At 45.1% G+C, this 10,634-nt stretch overlaps 1 protein-coding gene across 10 annotated transcripts in view; it reads right to left on the minus strand.

Annotated features, from left to right (window-relative positions):
• TOX2 (TOX high mobility group box family member 2) overlaps window positions 1-10,270 on the minus strand; it is a 351,224-nt gene extending 340,954 nt beyond the window's left edge. For 2 of the 10 annotated variants that reach the window (XM_061631668.1, XM_061631665.1), the window contains exon 1: window positions 9,875-10,268. In XM_061631668.1, coding sequence (XP_061487652.1) covers window positions 9,875-9,976 — 102 coding nt within the window. In that variant the 5' untranslated portion in view covers window positions 9,977-10,268. Of the gene's footprint in view, window positions 1-8,867; window positions 8,970-9,293; window positions 9,315-9,874 lie in introns of those variants that run through there. The other 8 variants (XM_061631663.1, XM_061631670.1, XM_061631669.1 and 5 more) reach the window with 6 other exon arrangements.
• Between the last annotated feature and the right edge of the window lie 364 nt (window positions 10,271-10,634).

Genomic DNA, 10,634 nt, shown 5'->3' on the forward strand with positions numbered 1-10,634 from the left:
AACCACTCTGTCTTGGAGCTGGCTGTGAAGGCCAAGGAGACAGTAAACTAGGATTGCTGCTGGTGTATTGTCCACTCTGCTATCCGGCAGCTTGTCTGACCAAGCTGGCAGAGGCAGTCTCGGCTGCGGTACTGCAGAAACCCAGAACAATAGTCCTGGGTGATTTCAGTGTCCAGGCTGAGGTTGCCTCTAGTGTTCTGGCTCAGGACTTCATGGCTCCCATGACGCCTATGGAGTTCTCTCAAGTTGTCACTGGCCCAGCGTATAGGCAGGGCACACCCTCAACTTCGTTTTTGCTCCAGATGGAGGAAGGGTGATCTGGAGATGGGGGGATATCACCCCACTGTCATCGTCAGACCACTTTCTGGTGAAGTTTAGACTTACTGCTCTAATCTTCCCCTGCAGGGGTGGTGGACAGATTAAGATGGTCCGCCCCTGGAGACTAATGGTATCCACTGGATTCCTGAATGCCCTGGGGGAGTTCTCAGTAGATAGAACAGGTGACCCTGCTGAAGCCCTTGTCATGCTGTGGAACAGAGAGGTGTGTCGGGTGCTTAACACTGTTGCCCCTGAGCACCCTTTCTGGCATTGTGGAGCCCGGTTTGCATCTTAGTACACCAATGAACTAAGGGCAATGAAACAGGCTGGACGACAGCTAGAGCACAATTGGTGAAAGACATGCTGTGAGGCTGATCAGGCATGAGTAAAATCATAACCTTGCCTACTGTGTGGCAGTGAGGGTGGAGAAGAAGGCCCACTTCTCTGCCACCATCACATCCTCAAGTAGCCGTTCAGTGTAGCTGTATTGTCGGGTCTGTTGACATCAACTCCAGGAAATGGAGTTTTAGACCCTTCGGAGGCCCACTATGAATTGATTGCAAGGCACTGAGGGTAAAGTTGCTCATCTCTGTAGCAATATTTATGCCCCATCCACATCTACTGTAGTTCCCAGTGAGGTGTTCAATGCAACATCTGCTGCAAATTCTTGGGATCGATTTCAGTTGATGTGGCCTGATAGCGTGGACAAGGTGCTTGTGACAATGCAACGTGTCCTCTTTACCCTTGCCTTTCTTAGCTTATGAAAGCTTGCCAAGGGGGGTTGACTGAGTGGATCCATGGTATGGTCAATGCATCATTGCGGGAGGGAGTGGTTCCAGCCACCCTGAAATAGGTGGTGATCTGACCACTCCTAAAAAAGCCCACCCTGGACCCATTGGTTTGTGATAACTACTGCCTGGTCGCAAATACCCCCTTTTTAGGGAAAGGTGATTGAGAGGATTGTGGCACAGCTATTGAAAGTACTCTTGGATGAAGCAGATTATCCTGACACATTCCAATCTGGGTTCAGGCCTGGTTATGGGACTGAATTGGCCTTGGTTGCCCTGATGGATGACCTTTATTGGGAGAAGGACAGGGGGAGTGCGACCCTGTTATTCTTACTTGATCTCTTGGCAGCTTTTGATACCATTGACCATGGTATCCTTCCGATTTGGTGAGATGGATGTCAGAGGCACTGTTTTACAGTGGTTCTGGTCCTTTCTCCAGGGTTGTTTTGAGAATAGCATTGAGTGAGTGTCTTTCGGCCACCTGGCAGTTGTGCTGTGGGATGCTGCAGGGTACCATCTTGTCCCCCATGCTAACATCTATATGAAGCCCTTGGGAGCATTCATCAGGAGATTTGGGGCGGGGTGTCAGCAGTATGCTGATGATACCCAGCTCTAGTTCTCTGTAGCATCTGAATTAGGAGAGGCCATGCAAGCTCTGGACTGGTGCCTGGACTCGGTGGTGGGCTGGATGAGGGCCAATAAATTGAGTCTGAATCCTAGCAAGATGGAGGCACTGTGAGTTGGTTGTTCCTGAGTTTGGATAATTGGTTAGTTGCCTGTGTTGGATGGTGTCGTACTCCCTCTGAAAGAGAATGTTCGTAGTCTGCAGGTGCTCCTGGATCTGTCAAAACTAGTGGCCCAGGTCACCTCAGTGGCTAAGAGTACCTTTTACCAACTTCAGCTGGTAAGACAGCACTCACTGTTTCTGGACCGGGATAGCCTGACCACTGTTGTTCATGCACTGGGAAAGCTTCAGGCTGGATTTCTGTAATGCGCTCTATGTGGGGCTGCCCTGGAGGTTGGTCCAGAAGCTGCAGCTAGTACATAATGCAGCAGCAAGACTGCTCAATGGGGAAGAGTATTGCCAATATGTCACCCTGCTGCTGAAAGAATTGCCCTGGCTACCTATTAGATACCAGGCTAAGTTCAAGGTTCTAGTTTTGGTGTACAAAGCCCTATACAGCTTGGGATCAGGACACCTGAAAGACCGGCTTACTCCTTATATACCCAATCAATCACTACGCTCTGCAGGTGAGGACCTCCTGATAAGATGGTACCCTGCAGATATCAGGAGGTCCGTTCTGCACTACATAGGAAGTGGACCTTTACTATTGTGGCACCTACCCTTTGGAATTCCGTCCCATTAAATATTAGACAGGTGCCATCTCTGTTATCTTTTCTGCACCTACTGAAGACCCTCCTCTTTCAACAAGCCTTTTAAGTAGAGACCTTATCCCAGTCTGCATCTGGTTGGAATTGCTTTTTAGTATGTTTTTAAAGTTTTTTTAAAAGAAAGATGTTTTTAAAGCTTTTTTTTTAAAAAAGTTGTTTTCTTTTAATATGTTTTAAGGATGTTTTGTTGTAATACATTTGAAACTCTGTTTTTATGATGTTTTAGAGTGTTTTTAGTACTTTTGTTTGCCGCCCTGGGCTCCTACTGGGAGGAAAGACAGGATATAAATCTAATAAATATATAAATAGTAGCCACTGGTTTTCAATATAAAAAAAATCTTGGAAGAAGTGGATAATTTTCAGTAACACGTGAGCACACTGACAGTATCACCCCCACCCTGCCCCCAATATGTCAAAGTGTTGCCCTTGCAACATGCCTGACCAGGTTAGGCACCAAGTTCAGCCCAAGCAGTCAATGCAATGAAATGAACATACAGCACATAGGCAGGGCTTCTTGTAGCATACTCATTTGCACAGCAAGTCCCACTAGCACTGTGAAATACTGCCATCACAGTAAGTGATTATAGAGCAGTGCAGCAAACCAGCCGAGTAAAGTTCACATGCTATGCACTGTTCAGATTTTTCACATAATTGGTGAAAATGGAAATGGACTGTCTTCAAGTCAATCCCAACTTATGGCGACCCTATGAATAGGGTGTTCATGGTAAGCGGTATTCAGAGGGGGTTTACCATTGCCTCCCTCTGAGGCTAGTCCTCCCCAGCTGGCTACGGCCAGCTGAGCTTGCCACAGCTGCACAAGCCAGCCCCTTCCTTGTCCGCAACTGCCAGCTGGGGGGCAACTGGGCTCCTTGGGACTATGCAGCTTGCCCACAGGTGCACAGGTGGCAGGGCACGTAACCCCTGAGCCACTCACTGTGGGGGTGATCTTTAGCTGGCCCTTGACACCCAGGAGACACAAGCAGGGATTTGAACTCCCAGACTCTGGACTCCCAGCCAGGCTCTCCTCCCCCACTGTGCTATACCAGCTGGTGAAAATGTCATCCAAAAAATTCTCTATGGTATTTTGGGGCAGCAAAACTGGAGAGGGGTGGGATTCACCAAATATCCTCAAAGGGGGATGAGCAATTCCACAACAGTTTTGGGGAGACCAAAACAGAAAATTCTCAGAAAAAATATCTTTGGGAATTTTTAGCTCACTTAATGTCGAATGAAACTCTATTGTTAGCTTATACTGGTGGATAAAGGAAGTAATGGGCTACAAGAGGAGGACTGGAGGAGGTCAGGGGCAGAGCCCATTGCTTCCTTCAACAATATCAAAAGGCGGGATCGATAGCTGTGTTCAAACTTCCCCACTATATATGGGTGAAAAAGTTGAAAGGCCCATTCCATCAATCTTTATTTGGGGAGGGGTTTGGAATTCTCCAACAGTTTGTGGGGAGCCTGAAAAAAAGGAAATTATCAGAGAATTTCTCAGAATATTCTTTTTCTGAGAAATTTCAGCTCAGCTCTAATAATCCTATTCATCCAAGAACTTTGAAAATATAACATTAAACCTACTTCCTTCTACAACTGTAATGAAGAACAAAAAGTCTCTGTTTACATCTATACAGTTGTACAGTCTACTTTTCCAAGTTTTCTCTAGAAATGAAAAAGCCAAACACAAGCAATAACGCGTTTATCACCATTCCCTGGCCCTGCATTCCTCAATCACACAGGAATTCTTCTATATTGCTTCCCTTCAGTGGCACCTTTGGCCAAGCAAGGAATTCAGAAATGGGCCTTTCTGTTGTATAAACATTCAAACTCACCATTAGTATCTGATGCATAATTTGCTTGCCACAGTCATAAGATTTTTGGGGTAGTTTTTTTTAAAGGTTATTTGAAACTTCTAGTTTTCTTTTTCCTTTCTGAGTATTTTCATTTAAGAACTTTTTAAAGTTTTTTCCCCCTACACATTCACACAAAACAGCAATTTTGGCTTTAGAAAACATAAATAAAAAAGTATGCATATCAGAACAAATTTTCTGGGAAGAATAAAGGGCATTTCTCACACAATAGCTTTAATACACTGAGATCATATCCACATAAGGGGAAAAAGAAGACACATAGATTGTATTGTGCGAACAAAGCAAGGGTATCTATTTGGTTTAAATAAATAATATTCCCCACCATCTTTCAACAATAAAGTTAAAAAATAATAATCTATAATTATACTGAAACAAAAGTAAAAGTTGGCCTCAATACAACAAAGTTAATAAATAAATGCTGGGGGGGGGAGAGGGCAAAGTTTTAACCTGGCACCTAAATGCCAAAAGTGTTAGCACGTAGCATGTTATTCTGGAGGGGGGACTCCACAGTCAGGGTGCTACCACAGAAAAGGGCATTTCCCTAGTAGCTTCCAACTTCACCTCCAAAGGGTGGGTGAGAAAGGTCACCTGAAGCAGCAGATCTTAATGGATTGGCAGGTTTGTATGAAGTAGCAGTCGGTTTGGTGGTGAAGGTGGGGCAGCATTGCATACTTGGCTTCCAGACACTGAGCACTGTTGCCACTTACCCAGAGGGGCATGGCCTAAGGAGTTCAGCATTGTGCAGATGCAATGACACACCTCCCCATGCCTTGTCCCTCCCCTTGATAAATGACAGTGATGCTTAGTGTCTGGAAGCCAGGTACACAACACCACCCCACCTACACTGTCCCACTGACTGCTACTGCTGATAGGAAAGCAGGTGGCCCCCTTCAGCCACCCTGATCCCAGACCATTACCACTTTAAAGATCAAGACCAGCACTTTCAATTGACTCGGAAATCAACTGGCAGCCAGCGCTGATCTTTAAGAAACAGTGAAATATGGACAGACTTACTACTTTGCTACACATTAAGGTAGCTTTGAAGTATATTATAGTATTGAGTGCCAGTGCAAGAATCAATGAAGCAGACCTGTAAGTAGCAACTTCTTTAGTTTCCTGTGAGGATTAACTACCACCTCCAAGTATCAAAACTAGGAAGTTTTTTGAAACAAAAAAATTCAGGAGTAAGTTATTTTACTTCTTTTAGATATCAATGTACAAACAGGGTGGTAGACATTTTGCAGGCTAGCCCCTTCTTTGTTTATTTGCAAAGCTATGCTGAAGAGAAAGGGACCTAATAACAAAAGCTTTATATAGCAAATGTTCAGTGTTCAAAATGCTTTACCTAGCTCAGTAATCCTCACAAGAACCCTGTAAAGTAGACTAGAATTATTAACAGTGTGTACAGTATGCTGCAGACTGGATGCTGAGACTGAGAGAATATTTGCTTGCCAAAGGAAGGAGACTTGGTGATTTTGTGGCTAAGATGCAGTTTGAACAAGAACTTAATACTGATTTTTGTAAGCCTCTCTGAGAGCCTTTTTGGCTAAAGGGTGAGATGTAAATGCCATAAATAAATAAATTTATAAGCAAACTTCCTGGATCATAGCTTACATTCTTGGCCACCACACTCTGCCATGTCTCAACAGATTATTCCGAACAAACAACTGGACAGCACCCCAGAGCACAGAAAACAGCATATAACTTGCGTATTCATGTAGGCATTAGATGAACCCTATTGTAAACACCCCATCCTTTTAAAATGGAAATGCTGATGTGTAACAGGTACTTCAGTGACTGCAAAGAGCAACTGTTGCTTGTTGCAATGCACAAATGAGACGGGAAATCTCATGATAACAATATTGTGTTCGGTAAGTGCACAAAACAATTACATTAACATTCCAGGGTGCTTTGAGCTAAATGGTGTTTCTTCAGAAAGCTCACTGGTTATTTCAGAAGCACCAATTGGCTCAGAGATATGAAAATACAAAGCTATTGCATTGCTATGACTTCCACTTCTGTCTCTACACCCAATGCCCAACATTGCACACAACCCTTTCCCCTGCAGAGTTTTTGCACTCATTCACAAAAGATTTCATCTAGAAGGAAAAACACTTCAATCATGGGCCTGAAAGCTTGTTTTGTAAAATCCCCCCTTTTTCATGTTTCAGCTCCTGATGAAACCTCAGAAAATCAGTACCACACTCTGATTTGGGGGGGGGGAGAAGAAAAATAATACCTAGGCCTCATTACATCAGTCTCCTCCAAGATAGCATTCTCTTTCAGTTACAGAAAGCAGATGCTGACCCTCCTTCATTCTAAAAACTCAACTAAGGAGAGGAAATTAGCAACCATGAACACACCCATTCTTTCATTCCGATCCCTACGAAACTTTTAATTTCATTCATAACATTTACCTGGAGGAGCTGCTGAAATCCCTGAAGATCTCCCTACCTAAGGAATCCCCCCCCCTCCTGCCGCCCTGGGCTCCTACTGGGAGGAAGGGTGGGATATAAATTTAATTAATAAATAAATAAATTTTGTGTTCCTTGGGCTCTCAAATTGTGAGGCCTTTGGGGAAAGAACCACTTGTAACCCATACCTTCAGCATTCAGCAAAATGACAATGTTTATCATTGATAGAGAGAAATCCACGTATATTGTATCTATAGCTATATCTCTTCATGCTTTGGGGGAGAGACTTTTTAGAGGCTACAGTAGCACCTTTTAGAGGCCAGGAGAAGGCTGAAAAGGGGGTTCTGGGATACTGGAACTGCGATCCTACTTTCTTTATGCACAAGGGGTTTACTCCACAGGTCCATCTGGCCCCTTCTGACTATGTAAACAACATTTGTGAGCAGCGGAATATTTATATCAGCTGCTGGTTACTTATTTAACTTTCTCTTTCCTCCCCTCTTTTTAAGATCCTGGTAATAGTGACAACAGCAGCACCTGGTGGCAGTGGTCAGTATTTTGTATGTGCTCCTTTGCATCGCCTCATCCAAACTCTTTTATCAATCATATTTGGAAGTTATTTGCTTTATCAGAGAAATTGACAAAGAAATATTGCAGCTCTGTCACTCTCCTGTCACTCTCTCTCAGCACTGTGAGAAACAGCACTTTTGTAAAAAAAAAGAAGAAGCATTAAGGGCAACTGACATTACACTAACTGCAACCGCAAGTGCCTGCCCAACATGTGTAAGAATTTAAGTCCATCCTCAGAAAAGCATTTTCCCTGTGGTCTGCCTATGGTCAAAGTTTCTGGGAAAGTACATCATGCTGTAACTTTCCATAATACTCTAAAAGTTGCTAAGATCTCTTGCATTCACCCATTTTTATTGACAATTACATATTGTAATGCTTTCCAACTTTTCAGTTAAAACATTACATGGATTTCTAATTTTTTTCAATATCTGTTCTTCAGGCAACTTCAAAACTCATTTATTTTTAATTTCATTTATTTTTCTTTTAAGACTGATATAACATATGTGTTTCATGTGTGTCAGGAATTGATCCTTTGATAATAATGCAATTTTAACATTTCTTCCTGTAAGAATTAAAGACACGTTATTGTGTTTCAGAAACCATGGTTGTTTCATGAATAAAATAATACTCATTTGATAGTGCTTGCATTCAGGAACAAATTTTCAAATATGATTTGAAACCCTGGATAGCTATGGATAAATACCTATGGATTTTTAAAATGTTTGTATAAAATTATATGCAAATATATCACCATCGCAAATACTCTGAAACAGCAGTGAATGTTTAAATGCACATATCAGCAAAGTGGGAAGGCTTCAGCATTTAAAACCAAGTTATTTCAGAAAACTCAATATACCGCAAAAACAAAACAATAAACCATGTATCTAGCTCTGCAACTTTCATTACTTTTATGAAATTGCTAGCATCTGATAATATGAAACATTCATGCTTGATTAAATAATCCAAAGTTTCAACTTCTTTCATTAAAATGTTGCTGTATTGTAGTCTTCAACCCTGAAACGGATGGTACTCATAGAGAAGCACTGACAGTATCTGTGCTTTACTCCTCTGTTGAAGGATTATTGGCTAAAGCAGCACACACTCTTAAATATCTTCTAGCAAATTTCTCTCTCTCTCTCTCTCTCTCACACACACACACACACTCTAAAACGGTGCACTTTCTTGCAGTAGTATATGGACAAATCTAGGTTAGAGAGGTTTCCATGTTGTGCTGTAAAGCTTATGAAATATACATAACCCAGTTCTCTCTGCTGCATTTAATAATAGAAGTAATTGTGTTGTGGGGAGGGGAAGGAAATGGAAGGGGTTGACAACTAAGGGGCAAGAACCTGCAGCCTGAGTTAGAGAAATGCTAAAACAAAAACATAAAAGCTATGAAGTTTTAAAGGCTACATATAAGGCAAAATCCAGGTTTGCAGAGTCTGAGTGTATCATACACAGATTCTTCTGAGCAAGACATAAAAGAATTATGAAATAAACAATGATAACATACTCACCCTAAAGCATTTCTCCCCTAGCCTGTACATTTTCCAACAGGAATCATTGCCAGGCATACAAGAAATACACTTCAAACCAAGCAATCTCTTGAGCCCATACAATTCCACTCCTCCCCCAAACAACACACACACACACACTTCAGTGTTAAGATTTTGTTTTTCTCCCATCTATATAATGGTGTTTACCAAAACCGAGAGGTCTAATCCGGGGTCTGAAGTGACGACGCAACTGATAACCAACTGCCTCTCTCCCACTCCTCTCCCCCCCCCCCGCATATCCCCATCCACCCTAAACAACCCCCTCCGCTTTTTGCTTCCAAGATGGGAAAGAGAATTGCCTTTAGCTTCAAGCAGGCAGCCTGGGTGCTCTTAAGCAAAATAGTTTTGAAACTCCCTCCTGCAGGATGCAGCCCGCTCTCTTGCTACCTTCAACACTTTGCCCCCCAAAGGAGGAGGAGGAGGAGTTTCTGCCTCATTTATCTCATTTTATGTCCTGGTTCACAGAGCCTGCTTTCCCCCCCCGCGCTCAGGGCCGTCCAGCAGGCAAGCAGGCGATCTAGACATGGGACTTCGGGGCGACTTGCGAGAGAGCTCCTTGCAAAGGCGGGACGCTTCCCTCCCCAGTTTTGCGAGCCTTCTCAGCCGGACCAAAGTGCTGCGTGTGGTGGGGGTCTGGGGGAGAGACCTATGCTCAGCGGTGCACTTGAGCCAACTCCTTGCACTGACCCAAGCTGGGAACAGTGACAAGTCCCGTGCACAGCGCAATGCAAAAGCAGTGCCCTGCAAGCGCCATCGCTCCTGCCTCCCCAGTGTGGGGCAAAGGTGCAGCATCCCAGAAGGGAGAGGAGGAGGGGCGACGAAGGGAATAAGGCGGGGAGGGGGGGAATTTGAGACTTTACTGCACAGTAACGTCCTCGGTTGTTTGCATCCTCCACCCTTGCCCGGTCATTTGCACCCGTCCCTCCCCCTCCTCTCCCTCTCCCTCGCTGTCCCCTCCCCCTTGTTACCTTGTTGCAGTGGTAATAGTCCAGGGGGCCCAAGCAAGTGGGGTCGGCCCCAGGCAAGGATCCAACGGCGGTGGGGGCGGAAGGGTAAAACCTAACGTCCATGCCGGGACTGCGCGCTGAGGAGGAGAAAGAGGCGGCGGCAGCAGCAGCAAGAGGAGGCTCCAGCGGGCATGGAACCGGCTCCTCCGGCGGCGGCTGCTCTGCCTCTGGCTCAGGGCGAGCGGGAGGGGAGGGGAGGAGAGGCGGGGAGAGGGAGAAGGGGTGGGAGCGCAGCCCAGAGCCGGCTCCACTCGCACTCTATTGTTCCAGGCACCGAGGCAGGGGGGAGGAAGGGGGAGGGGAGAGAGCCTGGGACCTGCTTGGGCTGGGCTGGGCTGGCCTCCCACAACAATCTCTCAGGCGGGCGCTGGGACCGCCACGGTGCGGGAGGTTGTCACAAACACAGACCGCGCCTGAGACCGGACCTGCCCCGAATACAGACCCACAGAGGGCGGGCAGGAGAGGGCCTGGCGTGTGTGGAGTTAGCGTGAAGGGAGGGCCAGTTGTACAAATGTTTTCCTCGCCACATTCGAGAGGAAGGGCTTTTGGACTGATGAGTCTTAACGTTCTGGACTTGTCCTTCCTTCCTACCCATCCCTCAAAGGTGCTGGGACTCTCCCTCGCTACTGGGAAATTGGTCCCAGAAAAAGAAGAGGCAAAGAGATCTCTGTAAAGGGGCCAGACCTGGCTCCTAACAACCTAGAAGAAGCGCTTGGCTGGA

Source organism: Rhineura floridana, chromosome 6 (genome assembly GCF_030035675.1).
Source record: "Rhineura floridana isolate rRhiFlo1 chromosome 6, rRhiFlo1.hap2, whole genome shotgun sequence".
NCBI classification, from domain to species: Eukaryota; Metazoa; Chordata; class Lepidosauria; order Squamata; family Rhineuridae; genus Rhineura; species Rhineura floridana.